The sequence below is a fragment of the Ammospiza caudacuta genome, chromosome 29 (genome assembly GCF_027887145.1).
Source record: "Ammospiza caudacuta isolate bAmmCau1 chromosome 29, bAmmCau1.pri, whole genome shotgun sequence".
Taxonomy (NCBI): Eukaryota; Metazoa; Chordata; class Aves; order Passeriformes; family Passerellidae; genus Ammospiza; species Ammospiza caudacuta.
The window spans coordinates 1140220-1166098 of NC_080621.1; the positions used below are offsets into that span (position 1 = coordinate 1140220).

The 25879-nt window shown below is 52.2% G+C and overlaps 1 protein-coding gene across 1 annotated transcript; it reads right to left on the reverse strand.

The window, feature by feature from the left end:
* Positions 1–1164: 1164 nt before the first annotated feature.
* On the reverse strand, positions 1165–25283 carry LOC131569146 (phospholipid phosphatase-related protein type 2-like). Its single transcript, XM_058821369.1, is given in 9 exon segments — positions 1165–1197; positions 2960–3088; positions 4601–4777; positions 8734–8829; positions 8831–9057; positions 11290–11410; positions 16161–16350; positions 22352–22401; positions 25230–25283. Coding segments are annotated over 9 exon segments (1077 nt in total).
* Positions 25284–25879: the final 596 nt, after the last annotated feature.

Below are 25879 nucleotides of genomic sequence, written 5' to 3' on the forward strand. Positions count from 1 at the left end.
TCAGAATTCCCCAATTTTTGGGGTTCCCAAATTTCCAAAATAAATTCCCCCAAATTTTTTGGGATTCCAAATTTCAGAGCTCCCCAAATTTTGGGGATCCCAAAATTTCAGAACTCCCCAATTTTTGGGGTTCCCATATTTCAGAATTTCCCCAAATTTTGGGGTTCCCAAATTTCAGAATTTCCCCAATTTTTGGGGTTCCCAAATTTCAGAACTCCCCAAATTTTTGGGATCCCAAATTAAAAGGCCCCCAATTTTTTGGGCGGTTCCCAAATTTCCAAAATAAATTCCCCCAAATTTTTTGGGATTCCAAATTTCAGAGCTCCCCAGTTTTTGGGGTTCCCAAATTTCAGAACTCCCCAATTTTTTGGGGTTCCCATATTTCAGAATTTCCCCAAATTTTGGGGTTCCCATATTTCAGAATTTCCCCAATTTTTGGGGTTCCCAAATTTCAGAATTTCCCCAAATTTTGGGATCTCAAATTCCAAAATTCCCCAATTTTGGGGTTCCCATATTTCAGAATTCCCCAATTTTTGGGGTTCCCAAATTTCAGAATTCCCCAATTTTTGGGATCCCAAATTAAAAGGCCCCCAAATTTTTTGGGGGGTTCCCAAATTTCCAAAATAAATTCCCCCAAATTTTTTGGGATTCCAAATTTCAGAGCTCCCCAGTTTTTGGGGTTCCCAAATTTCAGAATTCCCCAATTTCTGGGATCCTAAATTTCAGAACTCCACAATTTTTGGGGTTCCCATATTTCAGAATTTCCCCAAATTTTGGGATCTCAAATTCCAAAATTCCCCAATTTTGGGGTTCCCATATTTCAGAATTCCCCAATTTTTGGGGTTCCCAAATTTCCAAAATAAATTCCCCCAAATTTTTTGGGATTCCAAATTTCAGAGCTCCCCAAATTTTGGGGATCCCAAATTTCAGAATTCCCCAAATTTTGGGGCTTCCAAATTTCAGAATTTCCCCAATTTTTGGGGTTCCCAAATTTCAGAACTCCCCAATTTTTGGGATCCCAAATTAAAAGGCCCCCAAATTTTTTGGGGGGGTTCCCGAATTTCCAAAATAAATTCCCCCAAATTTTTTTTGGGATCCCCAATTTTTCAGGCTCCTCAGTTTTTGGGGTTCCCGGATTTTGGGGTTCCCGGATTTCGGGGTGTCTCAGGTCACTGCTGGGAACTCCGCCCGACGCACCTGGGGGGGGAACAGGGGGGAGGTCACCCCAAATTCAGGTGTCCCCCCAAATTTTGGGATCCCCTTCTGCTGGGGTTTCCCTTCCACCATTTTTGGGGTCCCTTTTTGGGGTCCCTCCCCCATTTTTGGGGGTCCCTCCCCCCATTTTTGAGGGTCCCCCCCATTTTTGGGGTCCCTTTTTGGGGTCCCTCCCCTCATTTTTGGGGTCCCCTGCCCCATTTTTGGGGGTCCCTCCCCCATTTTTGGGGGTTCCACCCCATTTTTGGGGTCCCTCCCCCATTTTTTGGGGTTTCCCCCTCCATTTTTGGGGTCCCTTTTTGGTGTCGGTTTTTGGGGTCCCTCCCCATTTTTGGGATCCCTTTTTGGGGTTAATTTTTGGGGTCCCCTCCCCCCATTTTTGGGGTCGGTTTTTGGGGGTCCCCCCCGTTTATTTGGGTCCCTTTTTGGGGGTCCCTCCCCATTTTTGGGGTCGGTTTTTGGGGTCCCTCCCCCCATTTTTGGGGTTAATTTTTGGGGTCCCCCCCCATTTTTGGGGTCGGTTTTTGGGGTCCCTCCCCATTTTTGGGGTCGGTTTTTGGGGGTCCCCCGCATTTATTTGGGTCCGTTTTTGGGGGTCCCTCCCCATTTTTGGGGTCCCTTTTTGGGGTTAATTTTTGGGGTCCCTCCCCCCATTTTTGGGGTCAGTTTTTGGGGTCCCTCCCCATTTTTGGGGTCGGTTTTTGGGGTCCCCTCCCCCCATTTTTGGGGTCGGTTTTTGGGGCTCCCTCCCCATTTTTGGGGTCGGTTTTTGGGGTCCCTCCCCATTTTTGGGGTCCGTTTTTGGGGGTCCCCCCCGTTTATTTGGGTCCCTTTTTGGGGGTCCCTCCCCATTTTTGGGGTCGGTTTTTGGGGTCGCTCCCCATTTTTGGGGTCGGTTTTTGGGGGTCCACCCCCATTTTTGGGGTCGGTTTTTGGGGGTCCACCCCCATTTTTGGGGTCGGTTTTTGGGGTCCCTCCCCATTTTTGGGGTCGGTTTTTGGGGTCCCTCCCCCCATTTTTGGGGTTAATTTTTGGGGTCCCCCCCATTTTTGGGGTCGGTTTTTGGGGTCCCTCCCCATTTTTGGGGTCGGTTTTTGGGGGTCCCCCGCATTTATTTGGGTCCGTTTTTGGGGGTCCCTCCCCATTTTTGGGGTCCCTTTTTGGGGTTAATTTTTGGGGTCCCTCCCCCCATTTTTGGGGTCGGTTTTTGGGGTCCCCCCCATTTTTGGGGTCCATTTTTGGGGTCGGTTTTTGGGGTCCCCTCCCCCCATTTTTGGGGTCGCTTTTTTGGGGTCCCTCCCCCCATTTTTGGGGTTAATTTTTGGGGTCCCTCCCCATTTTTGGGTTCGGTTTTTGGGGGGTCCCTCCCCATTTTTGGGGTCGGTTTTTGGGGTCCCCTCCCCCCATTTTTGGGGTCGGTTTTTGGGGTCCCTCCCCATTGTTGGGGTCGGTTTTTGGGGGGTCCCTCCCCATTTTTGGGGTCGGTTTTTGGGGTCCCTCCCCCCATTTTTGGGGTCAGTTTTTGGGGTCCCTCCCCATTTTTGGGGTCGGTTTTTGGGGTCCCTCCCCCCATTTTTGGGGTCAGTTTTTGGGGTCCCTCCCCATTTTTGGGGTCGGTTTTTGGGGTCCCTCCCCAGTTTTGGGGTCCGTTTTTGGGGTCGGTTTTTGGGGTCCCCCCCCATTTTTGGGGTCGGTTTTTGGGGGTCCCCCCCGTTTTTGGGGTCGGCTTTTGGGGTCTCCTCACCTGCGTGACGCTGATCTCCTCCAGGGGGGGTTGGGGGTTCTGGGGGGGCAGCTCGGGGGGGGCTCGGGGGGTCCCCCCCCACCTCAAATCCCCCCCCTGGTTCTGGAAGTTTCCGACCACGCACGTGACCTGGGGGAGGGGCGGAATTGGGGGATTTGGGGGGATTTTGGGGGAATTTTGGGGGGATTTAGGGGAATTTTTGGGAATTTTGGGGAATTTTTGGGGAGTTTTTTGCGGGAATTTGGGGGGAATTTGAGGGAATTCTGGGGAATTTTTGGGGAATTTTTGGGAATTTTTGGGGAATTTTTTGGGGGAATTTGGGGGGTATTTGAGGGGATTTGGGGGGATTTTGGGGAGATTTTTGGGGGGGATTCGGAGGAATTTTGGGGGAACTTGGGGGGAATTTGAGGGAATTTTGGGGGAATTTTGGGGAGAATTTGGGGGGTATTTGAGGGGAATTTGAGGGAATTTTGGAGAATTTTTGGGGGAAATTTTGGGGAGAATTGTGGGGAAATTTTGGGGAGAATTTGAGGGGATTTGAGGGAATTTGGGGGGATTTTGGGGAGATTTTGGGGGTGGATTCAGGGGAATTTGAGGGAATTTTGGGGAATTTTGGGGATTCGGAGGAATTTTGGGGGAATTTTGGAGGATTTGGGGGAATTTTTGGGGGAGATTTGGGTGGGGATTTTGGGGAGGATTTTAGGGGATTTTGGGGTGAATTTTGGGGATTTTTTGGGGGGAATTTGGGGCAGATTTGGGGGAAGTTTTTGGTGGGATTTTGGGGGATTTTTCGGCGGGATTTGGGAGGATTTTGGGGGTGGGATTTGTGGGAATTTTGAGGGAGATTTTGGGGGGCATTCAGAGGAATTTTGGGGGAGGATTTTGGGGGGAGGATTTTGGGGAAATTTTGGGGGAATTTTGGAGGATTTGGGGGAATTTTTGGGGGAGATTTGGGGGGGATTTTGAGGAGGATTTTAGGGGATTTTGGGGTGAATTTTGGGGATTTTTTGGGGGGAATTTGGGGAAATTTGGGGCAGATTTGGGGGAAGTTTTTAGGGGAATTTTGGGGGATTTTGGGGTAGATTTGGGGGAAGTTTTTAGGAGGATTTTGGGAAGATTTGGGGGGATTTTTCCAGGGCATTTTGGAGGTGGGATGTGGGGGATTTTGGGGGATTTTGGGGAGATTTTTGAGGGGATTTGGGGGGAATTTTGGGGGGATTTGGGATTTTTTTGGGGGGTGTTTTGGGATTTTCGGGTTCTCACCAGGAATGCAGCGATGGCGGTGCCGCAGAGGAACACAGGGGGGGTTTGGGGTGGAATTTTGGGATTTTACTGGGATTTTTTTGGGATTTTTTTTTTTATTTGTTTGGGATTTTTTTCAGGGATTTTATGGTCTTTGGGATTCAGGATTTTTGGGGTGACTTTTGGGATTTTCGGGGTGCTCACCAGGAATGCAGCGATGGCGGTGCCGCAGAGGAACCTGGGGGGGGTTTTGGGGTGGAATTTTGGGATTTTACTGGGATTTTTTCGGGATTTTTTCAGGATTTTTTCAGGATTTTTTCGGGATTTTTTTTCAGGGATTTTACGGTCTTTGGGATTCAGGATTTTTGGGGGTGATTTTTGGGATTTTCGTGTTCTCACCAGGAAGGCGGCGATGGCGGTGCCGCACAGGAAGCCCCCCAGGACCCCCCCCCAGCTGTTGCGGTGCTCGGCCACGCGCAGCGCCCCCAGCAGGAACGGGGGGGCCGCGAACCCCAAAACGGCCGCGGGCTTGGCCAGGCGGGAGCCCCCACCCCGCCAGGCCAGGGTCACGTACAGCTGGAATGGGGCAACGGAGAGAATTACCCCAAAAATACCCCAAAATCCCCAAAAAACACCCCAAAAATACCCCAAAAAACTGCCCCCAAAATACCCCAAAAACTGCCCCAAAAATACCCCAAAATACCCCCAAAACACCCCAAAAACTGCCCCAAAATACCCCAAAAATACCCCCAAAACTGCCCCCACCCTGCCAGGCCAGCGTCACGTACAGCTGGAATGGGGGAACGGAGAGAATTACCCCCAAAAATACCCCAAAATCCCCAAAAAACACCCCAAAAATACCCAAAAAACTGCCCCAAAATACCCCAAAAACTGCCCCAAAAATACCCCAAAAAACTGCCCAAAAATACCCAAAAATACCCTAAAAATACCCCCAAAATACCCCAAAAACTGCCCCCACCGCGCCAGGCCAGGGTCACGTACAGCTGGAATGGGGGAACGGAGAGAATTACCCCAAAAATATCCCAAAAATACCCCAAAATACCCCCAAAACGGCCCCAAAAATACCCCAAAACTGCCTGAAAATTATCCCAAAAATACCCCATAAAACTGCCCCAAAGATACCACAAAAACCACCCCAAAAATACCCCAAAAATACCCCATAAAACTGACCCAAAAATACCACAAAAATACCCTAAAAATACCCCAAAAACTGCCCCAAAAATACCACAAAAATACCCTAAAAAACCCACCAAAACTGCCCCCAAATACCCCAAAAATACCCCCAAAACGGCCCCAAAATACCCCAGAAACTGCCCCCCAATACCCCAAAAACTGACCCAAAATCTGCCCCAAAATACCCCCAAATACCCCAAAAACTGCCCCCCCCGGCAGGCCAGGGTCCTGCAGAGCTGCAATGGGGGAACGGAGAGACCCCAAAATCCCCAAATTCCCCAAAATCCCCAAAATCCCCAAAATCCCAAACTCAGCCCCGACCCCGAGCGGCGCCGCCTCGCAGGGGAAATGCCTGCGCCCCAAATGGACCCAAAACCGAACCCCAAAAACCCCAAAGAGAGCCCAAATAAATCCCAAATAAATACCAAATAAGTCCCAAATAAATACCAAATAAATACCAAATAAATCCCAAATAAATCCCAAATAGACCCCAAATAAACCCCCAAATAAATCCCAAATAAATCCTAAATAACCCCCAAATAACGCCTAAATAAATCCTAAATAGAGCCCAAATAAACCCCCAATAAATCCCAATAAATCCTAAATAAATACCAAATAAATTCCAAATAAATCTCAAATACACCCCCAATAAATCCCAATAAATCTCAAATAAACCACCAATAAATCCCAAATAAATCCCAAATAAATCCCAAATAAACCCCAAATAACTCCCAAATAAATCCCAACATGCCCCTAACAAACCGCCAAATAAATCGATATAAAGCCCTGTAAAACCCATATAACCGGCCCCAAAAACCCCGAAAAAAACCCCAATAACCCCCGAATTCCATAAAAAACCCCCCAAAAAGCCCCAAATTCACCCCAAAATTTACCAAACCTCACCCCAGCGAAGGCCCCGGCGTAGGCTCCGAGCGCCGCCTCCTTGCAGGGGAAATCCCGACCCCAAATGGACCCCGAACCCCCCCAAAACTCCTCCAAACCCCAAATGGACCCCAAATCCCAAATAGACCGGGAGTAAATCCCAATAAATCCCAAATAAACCCGAAATAAACAGCAATAAACGCCAAATAAATCCAAATAAACCCCACATATAACCCGCTAATAAAGGGCTATAAACCCCAAATAAACGCAAATAAATCCTAAATAATCCCATATAAACCCAAAACAAACCCCAAATAACCCCAAATAAACCTCTATAAACTCCAAATAATTCCATATAAACCCCAAATAAACCTCTATAAACCCCAAATAATCCCATATAAACCCCAAATAGCCCCAAATAAATACCCAAATAAATCCCAAATAACCCCCAAATAAACCCCCAATAAATCCCACATAAACCCCCAAATAAATCCCAAGTAAATCCCAAATAAACCCTGAAATAAATCCCAAATAAACCCCAAATAAATCCCAAATAAACCCCAAATAATCCCATACAAACCCCAAATAGCCCCAAATAAATAGCACCAAATCCCGACTAAATCCCATATAAACCCCAAAGAATCCCACATAACCCCTATAAAACCCCTATGAACACCCCCCAAAAAAACCCCAAAACCCCAAAATGCCCCAAATTCACCCCAAAAATGACGGAACCTCACCCCAGCGAAGGCCCCGGCGTAGGCTCCGAGCGCCGCCTCCTTGCAGGGGAAATCCCGACCCCAAATGGACCCCAAATCCCCCCAAAACTCCTCCAAACCCCAAATGGACCCCAAATCCCAAATAAATCCCCTCTAAATCCCCTACAAACCCCAAATAAATCCCAATATACCCCAAATAAACCCTAAATAACCCCCCCAAAACCCTAAATAAAGCCCCCAAAACCCCAAACGGACCCCTATAAACCCCAAATCCCCTCTAAATCCTCCATAAACCCCAAATAGCCCCAAATAAATACCAAATAAACCCGAATGCATCCAAATAAATTCCAAATAAACCCAAATTCATCCAAATGAATTGCAAATAAACCCTAAATAAACCCAAATAACCCCCCCCCCCAAAAAAAACCCCCAAAATATTCCCAAATAAATCCCAACATGCCCCTAACAAACCGCCAAATAAATCGATATAAAGCCCTACAAAACCCATACAACCCACCCCAAAAACCCCGAAAAAAACCCCAATAACCCCCGAATTCCATAAAAAAACCCCCAAAAAGCCCCAAATTCACCCCAAAATTTACCAAACCTCACCCCAGCGAAGGCCCCGGCGTAGGCTCCGAGCGCCGCCTCCTTGCAGGGGAAATCCCGACCCCAAATGGACCCCAAATCCCCCCAAAACTCCTCCAAACCCCAAATGGACCCCAAATCCCAAATAGACCGGGAGTAAATCCCAATAAATCCCAAATAAACCCAAAATAAACAGCAATAAACGCCAAATAAATCCAAATAAACCCCACATATAACCCGCTAATAAAGGGCTATAAACCCCAAATAAACGCAAATAAATCCTAAATAATCCCATATAAACCCCAAATAAACCTCAAATAAACCTCTATAAACCCCCAATAGCCCCAAATAAATAGCACCAAATCCCGACTAAATCCCCTATAAACCCCGAATAATCCCATATAAACCCCAAATAACCCCATATAAACCCCAAAGAACCCCATATAACCCCTATAAAACCCCTATGAACACCCCCAAAAAAACCCCAATAACCCCTAAATTCAATAAAAAAACCCCAAAAAGCCCCAAATTCACCCCAAAAAATGACGGAACCTCACCCCAGCGAAGGCCCCGGCGTAGGCTCCGAGCGCCGCCTCCTTGCAGGGGAAATCCCGACCCCAAATGGACCCCAAACCCCCCCAAAACTCCTCCAAACCCCAAATGGACCCCAAATCCCAAATAAATCCCCTCTAAATCCCCTACAAACCCCAAATAAATCCCAATATACCCCAAATAAACCCTAAATAACCCCCCCAAAACCCTAAATAAAGCCCCCAAAACCCCAAACGGACCCCTATAAACCCCAAATCCCCTTTAAATCCTCCATAAACCCAAATAGCCCCAAATAAATCCCAAATAAACCCGAATGCATCCAAATAAATTCCAAATAAACCCAAATTCATCCAAATGAATTGCAAATAAACCCTAAATAAACCCAAATAACCCCCCCCCCCCAAAAAAACCCCCAAAATATTCCCAAATAAATCCCAACATGCCCCTAACAAACCGCCAAATAAATCGATATAAAGCCCTACAAAACCCATACAACCCACCCCAAAAACCCCGAAAAAAACCCCAATAACCCCCGAATTCCATAAAAAAAACCCCCAAAAAGCCCCAAATTCACCCCAAAAAATGACGGAACCTCACCCCAGCGAAGGCCCCGGCGTAGGCTCCGAGCGCCGCCTCCTTGCAGGGGAAATCCCTGCGGGCCGCGGCCACGGCCGGGGGGTCCCCGGAGCAGGGGGAGCCCCCCCGGGGGCACAAAGCGGGGAGGGGTCCCCAGGGGGGTCCCGGGGGTCCCCGAGGGGGTCCCGGGGGTCCCTCCGGGGGTCCCTCCGGGGGTCCCCCCGCAGCCCAGCGCGCTGTAATTGGGGCGGCACACGGCCAGGAAATGGGGGGCGGGGGTCCCCAGCACCACCTGGCCCGCGTTGGCGAAAATGGCCGTGGCCAGCAGGCCGAAGGAGAACACGCCTGGAGGGGGGAAAAATGGGGATTTTGGGTAAAAATGGGGATTTTGGGGTGAAAAATGGGAATAATGGGGTGTAAAAGGGGTGTTTGGGGACAAAAAAAGGGGGGTTTTCGGGGAAAAATGGGGATTTTGTGGCGAAAAACAGGACTTTTAAGGGGGGTAGAAAGGGGATTTTGGGGGAGAATTTATGAGGTGAAAATGGCGATTTTTGAGGGGAATAATGGGATTTTTGAGGGAAAATGGGATTTTTGGGGGGTAAATGTGAGGGTTTTGGGGGGTAAAATGAGATTTGGGGCGGGACACGGGCAGGAAATGGGGGCGGGGGTCCCTCCGGGGGTCCCCATTGAAAATGGCCGTGGCCAGCAGGCCGAAGGAGAACACGCCTGGGGAGGGGTGAAAAAATGGGGTGAAAAATGGGGATTTTGGGTGAAAAATGGGGATATTGGGGTGAAATGGGGTGTAAAAGGTGTGTTTGGGGAAAAAAAAGGGGGATTTCTGGGGAAAAATTTGGAGTTTTGGGGGAAAAAATGGGGATTTTCTGGCGAAAAACTGGACTCTTAAGGGGGGAAATGGGATTTTGGGGGAGAATTTATGAGGTGAAAATGGCGATTTTTGAGGGGAATAATGGGATTTTTGAGGGAAAATGGGATTTTTGGGGGTAAATGTGAGGGTTTTGGGGGGTAAAATGAGATTTGGGGCGGGACACGGGCAGGAAATGGGGGGCGGGGGTCAAAAATTTGGAATTTTGAGGGGAAAAATGGGGATTTTGTGGCGAAAAACAGGACTTTTATGGGGGGAAAAAAGGGATTTTTAGGAGGGTAAAAGGGGATTTTCGGGGAGAATTTATGAGGTGAAAATGGCGATTTTTGAGGGAGAATAATGGGATTTTTTGGGGAAAATGGCGATTTTTTGGGGGTAAATATGAGGGTTTTGGGGGGGTAAAATGAGATTTTTTGGGGGGGGTTTAGGGGGTAAAAAGGGTTTTTTTGGGGGCGTTAAAGGGGATTTTGGGGGGTAAAAGGGGGGGGTAAAAATGGAATTTTGGGGAGGAAAATGGAATTTCGAGGAGGTAAAAACTGATTTTTTTTTTTGGGGGGGGGTGGAAAAAAATCTCCCAAATCCTCCCGGTTCCCCCCAAATCAACCCAGACTCCCCCAAATCGCCCCCAAATTCTCCCTTCGTCCCCTCAAATCTCCTCCAATCTCCCCCAAATTGCCCCAACTCCCCTCAAATCCCCCAACCCCCCCCCGAAAGCAGCTCCAGCCCCCCCAAATCTCCCCCAGCCCCTTCCAGGAACCCCCAGACCCCCCCAAATCCCCCCCAAATCCCCCCAAATCTCCCCTAAATCCCCCCAGACCCATCCTGAACCCCTCAGACCCCCCCAAATCCCCCCAAAACCACCCCCAGACCCTCCCATGTCCACCCAAGACCCCCCAAACTCCCCAAATCCCCCCAAATCCCCCTCAGACCCTTCCAGGACCCCCAAATCTCCCCCAGATACCCCAAAAATCCCCCCCAAATCCCCCCTAAATCCCCCCTAAATCCCCCAAATCCCCCTCAGACCCTTCCAGGACCCCCAAATCTCCCCCAGACCCCCCAAATCTCCCCAAATCCCCCTCAGACCCTTCCAGGACCCCCAAATCCCCCCAAAACGACCCCCAGACCCTCCCATGTCTACCCAAGACCCCCCAAACTCCCCTTCCAGGACCCACAAATCCCCCCCAGACCCCCCAAATTTCCCCTAAATCCCCCCAAATCCCCCTCAGACCCCCCAAATCCCCCCTAAATCCCCCCAAATCCCCCTCAGACCCCCCAAATCCCCCCTAAATCCCCCCAAATCCCCCTCAGACCCTTCCAGGACCCCAAATCCCCCCACAAATCACCTTCAAACCCTCCCAAATCCCCCCCAGACCCCCCAGTTCCGCCCCCAAATCCCCCCCAGACCCCCCAAATCCCCCTCAGACCCCTTCCAGGACCCCCAAATCTCCCCCAAATCCCCCCAAATCCCCCTCAGACCCCCCAAATCCCCCCTCAGACCTTCCAGGACCCCCAAATCCCCCCCAGATACCCCGAAAATCCCCCCCAAATCCCCCCTAAATCCACCCAAATCCCCCTCAGACCCTTCCAGGACCCCCAAATCCCCCCAGACCCCCCAAATCCTCCCCAAGCCCCCCCAAATCCCCCCCCCAGGTTCTTCCAGGACCCCCAAAGCCCCCCCTGCGCCCCCTCCTCACCGAGGAACCTCAGCAGCCTCCGGAGGGGCGCCCCCCGCTCGCAGCTCTGGGCCCAGCGCTGGGGGGGGGCGCGACCCCCCCGGGACCCCCCCAGGCGGCCCAGGAGCTCCCCCACCGCCATCTGGGTGGGGAGGGGGCGTCAGGGACCCCAAAATCCCCCCAAAAATCCCCTCAAAAATCCCCCCAAAAATCCCAAAAAAATCCCCTCAAAAACCTCAAAAATCCCCCCAAAATCCCACCCAAAATCCCCCCCAAAATCACCCCAAAATCCCCCCCAAAATACCTCAAAAACCTCAAAAATCCCCCCAAAACTCCCCCCAAAATCCCACCCAGGCGGCCCAGGAGCTCCCCCACCGCCATCTGTGTGGGGAGGGGGCGTCAGGGACCCCAAAATACCCAAAATCCCCTCAAAAATCCTCCTAAAAAGCCTCAAAGATCCCCCCAAAATCCCCCCAAAAATCCCCAAAAATCCCCCCCAAAAATCCCCCCCCAAAACCCCAAAAATCCCCTCCAAAAATCCCAAAAAAATCCCCTCAAAACCCCCCCCAAAATCCCACCCAAAATCACCCCAAAACCCCCAAAATCCCCCCCAAAATCACCCCAAAATCCCCCCCAAAATCACCCCAAAATCCCCCCCTAAAATCCCCTCAAAAACCTCAAATATCCCCCCAAAACTCCCCCCAAAATACCCCAAAAATTCCCCCCAAAATCCCCCCCAAAACCCCAAAAATCCCCGCCAAAAATCCCAAAAAAATCCCCTCAAAAACCCCCCCAAAATCCCACCCAAAATCACCCCAAAACCCCCAAAATCCCCCCCAAAATCACCCCAAAATCCCCCCAAAATCACCCAAAATCCCCCCCCAAAATCCCCTCAAAAACCTCAAATATCCCCCCAAAACTCCCCCCAAAATACCCCAAAAATTCCCCCCAAAATCCCCCCCAAAACCCCAAAAATCCCCGCCAAAAATCCCCAAAAAATCCCCTCAAAAATCCCCCCAAAATCCCACCCAAAATCACCCCAAAACCCCCAAAATATCCCCCAAAATCACCCCAAAATCCCCCCCAAAATCACCCCAAAATCCCCCCCCAAAATCCCCTCAAAAACCTCAAATATCCCCCCAAAACTCCCCCAAAATACCCCAAAAATTCCCCCAAAAATCCCCCCCAAAACCCCAAAAATCCCCGCCAAAAATCCCCAAAAAAAATCCCCTCAAAAACCTCAAAAATCCCCCCAAAATCCCCCCCAAAATCCTCCCCAAAATCAGGAGCTCCCCCACCGCCATCTGTGTGGGGAGGGGGCGTCAGGGACCCAAAATCCCCCAAAAATCCCCTCAAAAACCTCAAAAATCCCCTCAAAAATCCCCCCAAAAATCCTCCTAAAAAGCCTCAAAGATCCCCTCAAAATCCCCCAAAAATCCCCCCAAAAAATCCCCCCCAAAAATCCCCCCCCAAAACCCCAAAAATCCCCCCCAAAAATCCCAAAAAAATCCCCTCAAAAACCTCAAAAATCCCCCCAAAATCCCACCCAAAATCACCCCCAAAATCACCCCAGGAGCTCCCCCACCGCCATCTGTGTGGGGAGGGGGCGTCACGGACCCCAAAATCCCCAAAATCCCCTCAAAAATCCCCCCAAAACTCCCCCCAAAAAATCCCCCAAAACTCCCCCCAAAATACCCCAAAAATGCCCCCAAAAACCCCCAAAAAATCCCCTCAAAATCCCCCCCCCCCAAAATGCCCCCAAAATCCTCCCGGGAGCTCCCCCACCGCCATCTGTGTGGGAGGGGGCGTCAGGGACCCCAAAATACCCCCAAAAATCCCCTCAAAACCCCCAAAAATCCCCCCAGAATTCCACCCATAATCATCCCAAAAATGCCCCTAAAAAAACCCAAAAATCCCCCCCAAACCCCCCAAAAATCCTCCTCAAAAACCTCAAAAATCCCCCCAAAATCCCCCCCAAAATACCTCCAAAAACCTCAAAAATCCCCCCAAAATCCCCCCAAAATCCCACCCAGGAGCTCCCCCACCGCCATCTGTGTGGGGAGGGGGCGTCAGGGACCCCAAAACCGCAAAATCCCCCCCCCAAATCCCCCCCAAAATCACCCCAAAATCCTCCCAGGAGCTCCCCCACCGCCATCTGTGTGGGGAGGGGGCGTCAGGGACCCCAAAATACCCCCAAAATTCCCCCCAAAAATCCTCCTAAAATCCCCCCAAAAAATCCCCCCAAAACTCCCCCCAAAATACCCCAAAAATGCCCCCAAAAACCCCCAAAAAAATCCCCTCAAAATCCCCCCCCCCCAAAATGCCCCCAAAATCCTCCCGGGAGCTCCCCCACCGCCATCTGTGTGGGGAGGGGGCGTCAGGGACCCCAAAATCCCCCCAAAAATCCCCTCAAAACCCCCAAAAATCCCCCCAGAATTCCACCCATAATCATCCCAAAAATGCCCCTAATAAAAACCCAAAAATCCCCCCCAAACCCCCAAAAATCCTCCTCAAAAACCTCAAAAATCCCCCCAAAATCCCCCCCCAAAATACCTCAAAAACCTCAAAAATCCCCCCAAAATCCCCCCAAAATCCCCCCAAAATCCACCCAGGAGCTCCCCCACCGCCATCTGTGTGGGGAGGGGGCGTCAGGGACCCCAAAACCGCAAAATCCCCCCCCAAATCCCCCCCAAAATCACCCCAAAATCCTCCCAGGAGCTCCCCCACCGCCATCTGTGTGGGGAGGGGGCGTCAGGGACCCCCAAAATACCCCCAAAAATCCCCTCAAAACCCCCAAAAATCCCCCCAGAATTCCACCCATAATCATCCCAAAAATGCCCCTAAAAAAACCCAAAAATCCCCCCCAAACCCCCCAAAAATCCTCCTCAAAAACCTCAAAAATCCCCCCCAAAATCCCCCCCAAAATCACCCCCAAAATCACCCAAAATCCCCCCCAAAATACCTCAAAAACCTCAAAATCCCCCCAAATCATCCCCCCAAAATCCCCCCAAAAATCCCCTCCAAAATACCTCAAAAACCTCAAAAATCCCCCCAAAATCCCCCCAAAATCCCACCCAGGAGCTCCCCCACCGCCATCTGTGTGGGGGAGGGGGCGTCAGGGACCCCAAAATCCCCAAAATTCCCCCCAAAAATCCCCTCAAAAATCCTCCTAAAATCCCCCCCAAAAAAAACCCCAGGACCCCCCAAAATCGATTTGAACCCCTCCCAGATCCCCAGGACCCCCCCAAAACCGCCCCCAAAACCCCATTTGAACCCCCCCCAGACCCATTTGAACCCCCCAGACCCATTTGAACCCCTCTAGGACCCCCCAGAACCCCCCCAAAATCCATTTGAAGCCCCCAGACCCATTTTTAACACCCCAAGACCCCCCCAAAACCCCATTTGAACCCCTCAAGGACCCCCCACACCCCTCTTTAACCCCCCAGACCCATTTTAACCCCCCCCAAACCCCATTTTAACTCCTCTAGGACCCCCCAACCCCCCCCGACCCATTTTTAACCCCCCAGGACCCCCCAAAATCCCCATTTTAACCCCCCCAGGGACCCCCCAAAACCCCATTTTAACCCCCCCAGACCCATTTTAAACCCCTCAAAACCCCATTTTAACCCCCCCAAGACCCCCCCCTAAACCCCATTTTAACCTCCCCAAGACCCCCCAGGACCCCCCAAATCCCCATTTTTAACCCCCCAGACCCATTTTAAACCCCCCCAGACCCCATTTTGACCTCCCCAAGACCCCCCAAAATCCCATTTTAACCCCCCCAGACCCATTTTAACTCCCCCAAGACCCCCCAAAATCCCCATTTTAACCCCCCCCAGGACCCCCCAAAATCCCCATTTTAACCCCTCAGGACCCCCCAAAATTCCCAATTTTAACCCCCCAGGACCCCCCAAAATCCCCATTTTAACCCCCCAGGACCCCCCAGGACCCCCCGCAAAATCCCATTTTAAACCACCCAGACCCATTTTAACCCCCCAGGACCCCCCAAAATCCCCATTTTAACCCCCCAGGACCCCCCAGGACCCCCCAAAATCCCATTTTAACCCCCCCAGACCCATTTTAACCCCCCCAAAATCCCATTTTAACCCCCCAGGACCCCCCAAAATCCCATTTTAACCCTCCAGGACCCCCCAAAATCCCATTTTAATCCCCCAGGACCCCCCAGGACCCCCCGCAAAATCCCATTTTAAACCACCCAGACCCATTTTAACCCCCCCAGGACCCCCCAAAATCCCCATTTTAACCCCCCCAGGACCCCCCAAAATCCCAGTTTAACTCCCCCAGACCCATTTTAACCCCTCAAGGACCCCCCCAAAATCCCCACTTTAACCCCCCAGACCCCATTTTAACCCCCCCAGGACCCCCCAAAATCCCCATTTTAACCTCCCCAGACCCCCTCTAAATCCCATTTTAACCCCCCCAGACCCATTTTAACCCCCCAGGACCCCCCCCAAAATCCCCATTTTAACCCCCCAGGACCCCCCCAAAACCCCATTTTAACCCCCCAGGACCCCCCAAAATCCCCATTTTAACCCCCCAGGACCCCCCCCAAAATCCCATTTTAAACCACCCAGACCCCATTTTAACCCCTCTAGGACCCCCCAGGATCCCCCCAAAATCCCATTTTTAACCCCCCCAGACCCATTTTAACCCCCCCAGACCCATTTTAACCCCCCCAGGACCCCCCAAATCCCCATTTTAAAACCCCCCAGGACCCCCCAAATCCCCATTTTAAACCCCCCCAGGACCCCCCAAAATCCCCATTTTAACCCCCCCAGGACCCCCCAGGACCCCCCAGAATCCCATTTTAACCCGTCCAGGACCCCCAGGACCCCCCAGACCCAGTTTAACCCCCGGCGTGCCGCACTCACGGTGAGCGCGGGCACGGCCGTGACCAGGGCGTAGACCAGGGCGGGGGGGGCCCTGCTCAGGGCGGGGGGGCCCGGGGTCCGGCCGCCCGAATCGGGGGTCCCGGCAGAAGAAGCCCCCGACGTGCACGGGGAAGGCGTCGGTGAACTCCAGCTGGTAGGCCAGGGCGGCCGTGCCCCCCAAAATGCCAACCTGGGGGGGGCACGAAATTCTGAGAGACCCCTCCCCAAAATAACCCCGAAAAATGCCCCAAAAACCAACAAAAAAGCCAACAAAAATGCCCCCAAAAACCCCAAAACTGCCCCAAAAACCACCAAAAAATGCCCCCAAAAAACCCCCAAAAAATGTCCCAAAAAACCACCCCAAGAAAACCCCAAAAATTACCCCAAAACCCACCAAAAACTGCCCCAAAAAAACCCCAAGAAATGCCCCAAAAAACCGCCCCAAAAAACCCCGAAAACTGCCCCAAAACCCCCCCCAAAAAAACCCCAAAACTGCCCCAAAAAATGCCCCAAAAAATGCCCCAAAAAACCCCAAAAAACCCCAAAAAGATGCCCCAAAAAAACCCCAAAAAATGCCCCAAAAACCACCAAAAACTGCCCCAAAAAAACCTTAAAAATGCCCCCAAAAAACTCCCAAAAACTGCCCCAAAAAACCCAAAAATGCCCCCCAAAAAAAAACCCAAAAAATGTCCCAAAAAACCACCCCAAAAAAACCCCAAAAATTGCCCCAAAACCCACCAAAAACTGCCCCCAAAAACCCCCAAGAAATGCCCCAAAAAACCGCCCCAAAAAACCCCGAAAACTGCCCCAAAACCCCCCCCAAAAAAACCCCAAAACTGCCCCAAAAAATGCCCCAAAAAATGCCCCAAAAAACCCCAAAAAATGGCCCAAAAACCGCCCCAAAAAAACCCTGAAAACTGCCCCAACCCCCCCCCCAAAAAAACCCAAAAACTGCCCCAAAAAACCCCAAAAAATGCCTCAAAAAACCCCAAAAAGATGCCCCAAAAAAACCCCAAAAAATGCCCCAAAAACCACCAAAAACTGCCCCAAAAAAACCTTAAAAATGCCCCCAAAAAACCCCCAAAAACTGCCCCAAAAAACCCAAAAATGGCCCCAAAACCCCAAAAAATGTCCCAAAAAACCACCCCAAAAAAACCCCAAAAATTGCCCCAAAACCCACCAAAAACTGCCCCAAAAAAACCCCAAGAAATGCCCCAAAAAACCGCCCCAAAAAACCCCAAAAAATGCCCCAAACCCCCCCCCCAAAAAACCCAAAAACTGCCCCAAAAAACCCCAAAAAATGCCCCAAAAAATGCCCCAAAAAACCCCAAAAAGATGCCCCAAAAAACCCCAAAAAATGCCCCAAAAACCACCAAAAACTGCCCCAAAAAACCCTTAAAAATGCCCCCAAAAAAACCCCAAAAACTGCCCCAAAAACCCCCAAAAAATGCCCCAAAAAAACCCCAAAAACTGCCCCCAAATCCTCCCCAAACCCAGCTGGTGGCCGGGGCCGCCGTGCCCCCCAAAATGCCAACCTGGGGGGGGCACGGAATTCTGAGAGACCCCTCCCCAAAATAACCCCGAAAAATGCCCCAAAAACCAACAAAAAATGCCCCAAAAAACCCCCCAAAAAATGGCCCAAAAACCACCAAAAACTGCCCCAAAAAACCCCCAAAAACGGCCCAAAAACCACCAAAAACTGCCCCAAAAAACCACCAAAAACTGCCCCCAAAAAACCCCCAAAAATGGCCCAATAACCACCAAAACTGCCCCAAAAAATCCCCAAAAAATGGCCCAAAAACCACCAAAAACTGCCCCAAAAAACCACCAAAAACTGCCCCCCAAAAACCCCCAAAAATGGCCCAATAACCACCAAAACTGCCCCAAAAAATCCCCAAAAAATGCCCCAGAAACCACCAAAAAACCCCGAAAACTGCCCCAAACCCCCCCCAAAAAAACCCAAAAAACCGCCCCAAAAAACCCCCAATAATGCCCCAAAAAACCGCCCCAAAAAAAAAACCCCCCCCAAAACTGCCCCAAAAAAAACCCAATAATGCCCCAAAAAAACCGCCCCCCAAAAAAAACCCCCGAAACCCCCCCAAAAACTGCCCCCAAAACCCACCAAAAATGCCCCAAAAAAACACCAAAAACTGCCCCAAATCCCCCCAAATCTGCTTCAACCCCCCCAAATCCCCCCCAAAATCCCCCCCTGGGGGGACCCCAAATTCTGAGAGACCCCTCCCCAAAAAGAGTTGGGAGGTGGGACCCCCAAAAAACCCCAAAACTGCCCCAAAGCCCCCCCAGAATCCCCCCCAAAAGCCCCCAAATCCCCCCCAAATCCCCCCCAAACCCGCCCGGAACACCCCAAACACCCCTCGGCCGAGTTTGGGGTCCCCCAGGTGGATTTTGGGGTCCCCCCCCTGGCTGTTTTTGGGGTCCCCCCCAGGTGGAATTTGGGGGTGGAATTTGGGGTCCCTCTCTTCTGTTTTAGGGGTGGATTTTGGGGTCCCCCCTGCTGCTTTTGGGGTCCCCCTCAGGCAGATTTTGGGGTCCCCCTCCCCGGGTATTTTGGGGTCCCTCCCTGGCTGTTTTTGGGGTCCCCCAGGTGGAATTTTGGGGTGGATTTTGGGGTCCCCTCTCTGCTGTTTTTGGGGTGGATTTTGGGGTCCCCTCCCGGTATTTTTGGGGTCCCCCAGGTGGAATTTGGGGTGGATTTTGGGGTCCCCCCCCGCCTGTTTTTGGGGTCTCCTCCCGGGTACTTTTGGGTTCCCCTCGCTGTTTTTGGGGTCCCCCCAGGTGGATTTTGGGGTCCCCCCTGCCTGTTTTTGGGGTGCATTTTGGGGTCTCCTCCCGGTTATTTTTGGGGTCTCCTGGGTGGATTTTGGGGATGGATTTTGGGGTTCCCCCCCCCTGGTTATTTTTGGGGACCCCCGGCTGTTTTTGGGGTGCCCCCCATGTGGATTTTGGGGGTGGATTTTGGGGTCCCCTCCCCAGTATTTTTGGGGTCCCCCAGGTGCATTTTGGGGTCCCCCCGCCTGTTTTTGGGGTGCATTTTGGGGTCTCCTCCCGGGTACTTTTGGGGTCCCCCCTGCTGTTTCTGGGGGCCCCCCAAGGTGGATTTTGGGGTCCCCCCAAGGTGGATTTTGGGGGTGCATTTTGGGGTCCCCCCGCCTGTTTGTGGGGTACCCCCCAGGTGGATTTTGGGGTCCCCCCGCCTGTTTTTGGGGTGCATTTTGGGGTCCCCTCACGGTTATTTTTGGGGTCCCCCCAGGTGGATTTTGGGGTTGGATTTTTGGGGTCCCCTCCCGGTATTTTTGGGGTCCCCTGGGTGGATTTTGGGATGGATTTTGGGGTCCCCCCCGGTTATTTTTGGGGACCCCCCGGCTGTTTTTGGGGTGCCCCCCATGTGGATTTTGGGGTGCATTTTGGGGTCCCCCCGCCTGTTTTTGGGGTCCCTCCCTGGCTGTTTTTGGGGTCCCCCAGGTGGAATTTGTGGGGTGGATTTTGGGGGTGGATTTTGGGGTCCCCGCGCCTGTTTTTTGGGGTGCATTTTGGGGTCTCCTCCCGGTATTTTGGGGTCCCCTCCCTGGCTGTTTTTGGGGTCCCCCCCAGGTGGAATTTGGGGTGCATTTTGGGGTCCCCCCGCCTGTTTTTGGGGTGCATTTTGGGGTCTCCTCCCAGGTATTTTTGGGGACCCCCCTGCTGTTTTTGGGGTCCCCCTCAGGTGGATTTGGGGTCCCCCTCAGGTAGATTTTAGGGGTGGATTTTTGGGGTCCCCCTCAGGTAGATTTTAGGGGTGGATTTTGGGGTCCCCACGCCTGTTTTTTGGGGTCACCCCCAGGTGGATTTTGGGGTTCCCCAGGTGGAATTTGGGGATGGATTTTGGGGTCCCCCCGCCTGTTTTTGGGGTCACCCCCAGGTGGATTTTGGGGTTCCCCCAGGTGGGATTTTGGGGTCCCCTCCGGGGTACTTTTGGGGGTCCCTCTCTGCTGTTTTTGGGGTGCATTTTGGGGGTCCCTCCCTGGCTGTTTTTGGGGTCCCCCAGGTGGATTTGGGAGCGGATTTTGGGGTCCCCCCCGGGTATTTTTGGGGTCCCCCCTCACCTCCACCAGCAGCACGCAGGGCACGATGGAGCCGCGCTTCTCCTGCCGGGGGGGGGGCCATGGCTGGGGAGGGGGGGGGGTCCCCAAAATCCTCCCAAAATCCCCCCAAAATCCCCGGCCGGGGCTGGGGGGGCTTCGGGAACACCTGGGGGGGCAAAAAGGGGGGGTCAGAGCCGCGCCCACCCCCCAAAAACGGCCCCGACCCCCCCAAAAACCGCCCCAAATTTGCCCAAAAATGGGGGATCCCCCCCCCCCCCAAATTAACCCCTGGACCCCCAAATTCCCCCCCCAAAATAACCCGAGATCCCCCCCAAATAAGAGACCCCCCCCCCCCCCAAATCTCCTCTCGGACAGGTGGGACCCCCAAAATCCCCCCCAAAAATGGGCCCAAAACCCACCGGGACCCCCCCCCCCCCCCCAAAATGGGGACCCCACAAATGTCCGTCCCCCCCCCCCCCCCCCCCGACAGGTGGGACCCCCCAAAATCCCCCCCAGACCCCCCAAAAAAGGGCCCCAAAACCCCCTCGAATCTCCCCAGGACCCCCCAAAATCGCCCCCCCCCCACACCTGGGACCCCCCCAAAATAACCCGAGACCCCCCAAAATCCCCCCAAATCCCCCCAGACCCCCCCAAAAAGGGCCCCAAAACCCCCTCGAATCCCCCAAACCCCAATTTCAACCGCCCAGGACCCCCCAAAATCCCCCCAGGACCCCCCAAAATCGCCCCCCCACACTTGGGACCCCCCAAACCCCCCCAAAATAACCCGAGACCCCCCAAAATCCCCCCAACCCCCCCCAAAAAGGGACCCCAAAAACCCCTCGGACCCCCCAAAATCCCCCCAGGACCCCCCAAAATCGCCCCCCCACACACTTGGGACCCCCCAAAATAACCCGAGACCCCCCAAATTCCCCCCAAATCCCCTCAGAATCCCCCAAAAAGGGACCCCAAAAACCCCTCGGACCCCCCAAAATCCCCCCAGGACCCCCCAAAATCGTCCCAGGACCCCCCAAAATCGCCCCCCCCACACTTGGGACCCCCCAAAACCCCCCCAAAATAACCCGAGACCCCCCCAAAATCCCCCCAAAATCCCCCAAAAAGGACCCCAAAACCCCCTCGAATCCCCCCAAACCCCAATTCCCCCCCCCCCAGGACCCCCCAAAATCCCCCCAGGACCCCCCCAAAATCGCCCCAAGACCCCCAAAATCGCCCCCCCCTCAACACATGGGACCCCCCAAAACCCCCCCCAAAATAACCCGAGACCCCCCAAAATCCCCCCAAAAAGGGCCCCAAAAAAACCCTCGGACCCCCCAAAATCCCCCCAGGACCCCCAAAACCGCCCCCCCACACACTTGGGAACCCCCAAAATAACCCGAGACCCCCCAAATTCCCCCCAAATCCCCTCAGAATCCCCCAAAAAGGGACCCCAAAAACCCCTCGGACCCCCCAAAATCCCCCCAGGACCCCCCAAAATCGCCCCAGGACCCCCCAAAATCGCCCCCCCACACTTGGGACCCCCCAAAACCCCCCCAAAATAACCCGAGACCCCCCAAAATCCCCCCAAAATCCCCCCCAAAAAGGGACCCCAAAAACCCCTCGAATCCCCCCAAACCCCAATTCCCCCCCCCCAGGACCCCCCAAAATCCCCCCAGGACCCCCCAAAATCGCCCCAAGACCCCCCAAAATCGCCCCCCCCTCAACACATGGGACCCCCCAAAACCCCCCCAAAATAACCCGAGACCCCCCCAAAAAGGGCCCCAAAAAAACCCTCGGACCCCCCAAAATCCCCCCAGGACCCCCAAAATCGCCCCCCCCACACTTGGGACCCCCCCAAAACCCCCCCAAAATAACCCGAGACCCCCCCAAAATCCCCCCAAAAAGGGACCCCAAAAACCCCTCGGACCCCCCAAAATCCCCCCAGGACCCCCAAAAACCGCCCCCCCCCCCCCAATCCGGGACCCCCCAAACCCCCCCAAATTTGCCTCCCCTCCCCCTCCCCCTCTCCATAAAAAGGCCCCGCCCCCCTCCCCTCCCCCCCCCCCGCCCTCTGGGACCCCCCCCCCAAATTTCGGGGACCCCCCCCGGACCCACCCGGCTCCTGCGGGGGGGGCGGCGGCGCTGTCGCGACAGAGATCGCGATACTGCGGGGGGGGGGGAGGGGGGAGGAGAGCGCGGATTGGCTGCGGCGGCCGCGCCCCTCCCCCACCCCCGCCCCCACCCCCCCCAATGCGGCAACGAGGGGGGGGGGGGAGGGGGGGGAGGGGACCCCAAAACGGGGAACCCCAAAATGGGACCCGAGAATGGGAAAATCCCGGAAATGAACCCGAAAATGGGGACCCCGAAAATGGGAAACCCCAAAACGGGGAAACGGCAAAAAATAAAAATCCCGAAAATTAAAAATCCCGAAAATGGGGACCCCAAAAATTAAAAATCCCGAAAATTAAAAATCCCGAAAATGAACCCAAAAATGGGGACCCCAAAAATGAGAAATCCCAAAAATGAGAAATCCCAAAAATTAAAAATCCCGAAAATGAACAGAAAAATGGAGACCCCAAAAATGAGAAATCCTGAAAATGAGAAACCCCAAAAATGGGAAATGCCAAAAAATAAAAATCCCGAAAATTGAAAATCCCGGAAATGAACCCAAAAACGGGGACCCCAAAAATGAGAAATCCCAAAAATTAAAATCCCGAAAATGAGAAATCCCGAAAATGAGAAATCCCGAAAATGAGAAACCCCAAAAATGAGAAATCCCGAAAATGAACCCAAAAATGGGGACCCCAAAAATGAGAAATCCCAAAAATGGGAAACCCCAAAAATTAAAAATCCCGAAAATTAAAAATCCCGAAAATGAACCCAAAAATGGGGACCCCGAAAATGAGAAATCCCGAAAATGAGAAATCCCAAAAATGGGAAACCCCAAAACCGGGAAATCCCAAATTGGGGACCCCAAAAAATGAACCCAAAAAGGGACCCGAAAATGGGAAATCCCGAAAATAAAAACCCCCAAAAATGGGAAAACCTAAAATGGGACCCCAAAAATGAACCCCAAAATTAAAAATCCCGAAATGAACCCAAAAACGCGGACCCCAAAAGGAGCCCAAAACTGGGAAATCCTAAAAATGGGAAACACCAAAAATGAGAAACCCCAAAAAATAAAAATCCCGAAAATGAACCCAAAAAGGGACCCAAAAATGAACCCTAAAATGGGGAACCCCAAAAATGAGAAATCCCAAAAACGAACCCAAAAAGGGACCTGAAAATGGGAAATCCCCAAAATAGAAACCCCCAAAAATGGGAAAACATAAAATGGGACCCCAAAAACCGAAAACCCCAAAAATGGGAAACCCCAAAAATGGGAAACCCCAAAAATGGGATCCTAAAATGGGACCCCAAAAACGGAAAAATCCCAAAATTGGGGACCCCAAAAATGAACCCAAAAAAGGACCCGAAAATGGAAAACCCCCAAAAATTGAAAATCCCGAAAATGAACCCAAAAATGGGAAACCCCAAAAAGGGACCCCAAAAAATGAACCCAAAAGTGGGAAAACCTAAAACGGGAACCCCAAAACCGGAACCTTTTTGGGGTCCCTTTTTAGGGTTTCCCATTTTTGGGGTTTCTCATTTTTGGGGTTTCCCATTTTTAGGGTTTCCCATTTTTGGGGTTTCTCATTTTTGGGGTTTCCCATTTTTGGGGTTTCCCATTTTTAGGGTTTCCCATTTTTGGGGTTTCCCCCATTTTTGGGGTTTCCCATTTTTAGGGTTTCCCATTTTTGGGGTTTCTCATTTTTAGGGTTTCTCATTTTTGGGGTTTCCCATTTTTGGGGTTTCCCATTTTTAGGGTTTCCCATTTTTGGGGTTTCCCCCATTTTTGGGGTTTCCCATTTTTAGGGTTTCCCATTTTTGGGGTTTCTCATTTTTGGGGTTTCCCATTTTTGGGGTTTCCCATTTTTAGGGTTTCCCATTTTTGGGGTTTCCCATTTTTGGGGTTTCCCCCATTTTTGGGGTTTCCATTTTTGGGGTTTCTCATTTTTGGGGTTTCCCATTTTTGGGGTTTCCCATTTTGGGGGTTTCCCATTTTTGGGGTTTCCCCCATTTTTGGGGTTTCCCATTTTTAGGGTTTCCATTTTTGGGGTTTCCCATTTTTGGGGTTTCCCATTTTTAGGGTTTCCCATTTTTGGGGTTTCCCCCATTTTTGGGGTTTCCCATTTTTAGGGTTTCCCATTTTTGGGGTTTCCCCCATTTTTGGGGTTTCCCATTTTTAGGGTTTCTCATTTTTGGGGTTTCCCATTTTGGGGGTTTTCCATTTTTGGGGTTTCCCCCATTTTTGGGGTTTCCCATTTTGGGGTTTCCCATTTTTAGGGTTTCCCATTTTTAGGGTTTCCCATTTTGGGGGTTTTCCATTTTTGGGGTTTCCCATTTTTGGTGTTTCCCATTTTTAGGGTTTCCCATTTTTGGGGTTTCCCATTTTTGGGGTTTCCCATTTTGGGGGTTTCCATTTTGGGGGGTTTTCCATTTTTGGGGTTTCTCATTTTTAGGGTTTCCCATTTTTGGGGTTTCCTTTTTCTTTGGTTCCCATTTTTGGGGTTTTCCATTTTTGGGGTTTCCCATTTTTGGGGTTTCCCATTTTTGGGGTTTCTCATTTTTGGAGTTTTCCATTTTTAGGCTTTCCCATTTTTGGGGTTTCTCATGTTTGAAGTTTCCCAATTTTGGGGTTTCCGTTTTTGGGGTTTCCCATTTTAGAATCTCATTTTTTGTTTCCCATTTTTTAGGGTTTCCCGATTTTTAGGGTTCCCATTTTTGGAATTTCCCATTTTTTAGGGTTCTCATTTTTTAGGGTCCCTTTTTGGAGAGGGTTCCCCGATTTTTGGGGTCATTTTTAGGGAATCCCCAACCCCCAAATTTTTGCCTTGGGGGAAGAATCGGAGCCGCTTTTTCCTCCGTGCGCATGCGCGGGGCGGTGCTTTACAATGACGTAATGCATCACCCAGCGTGGGCGTGGCTTCTCAATGACGTAATTCATTACCCGGAGAGGGCGTGACTTCAAATGACGTAATCAATTAATAAAACGGGGCGTGGCTTCACAATGACGTAATGCATTACTAGAGAGGGCGTGGCTTCGCAATGACGCAACCCTTAACCCAGAGTGGGCGTGGCCTCAGAGCGGAAAGAGGCGTGAATCAATCACCGAATGGGCGTGGCCTCCACCTGCCAAACCCCGCCCCTTCCAGGTGTGGGCGTGGCCTGGCGCCAGGTACGGGGTGGGCGTGGCCGGGCGCTGTCACGTGACGCGGGGCGGGGCCTCGGGAGCGGCCCCGGAACCGGGGAAGGGACGGGACAGGTGAGGGGGGGGAGGGGCCCGGGGGGGTTTGGGGGTCCCGGGGGGTCCCGGGGGGGGCGGGGGGTCCTGGGGAGGGGGCGGGGGGCGGGGCCAGGGGGGTTTGGGGGCGCGGGGGGGGCTGGGCGGGGCCGGGGTGCGGCCGGGGGGGTCCCAGGTGAGTTCGGGGCGGATTTGGGGGGACCCAGGTGAGTTTGGGGGGGTCCCAGGTGAGTTCCGGGTGGATTTCGGGGGTCCCGGGGGGATTTGCAGGGTCCCAGGTGAGTTTGGGGTGGATTTGG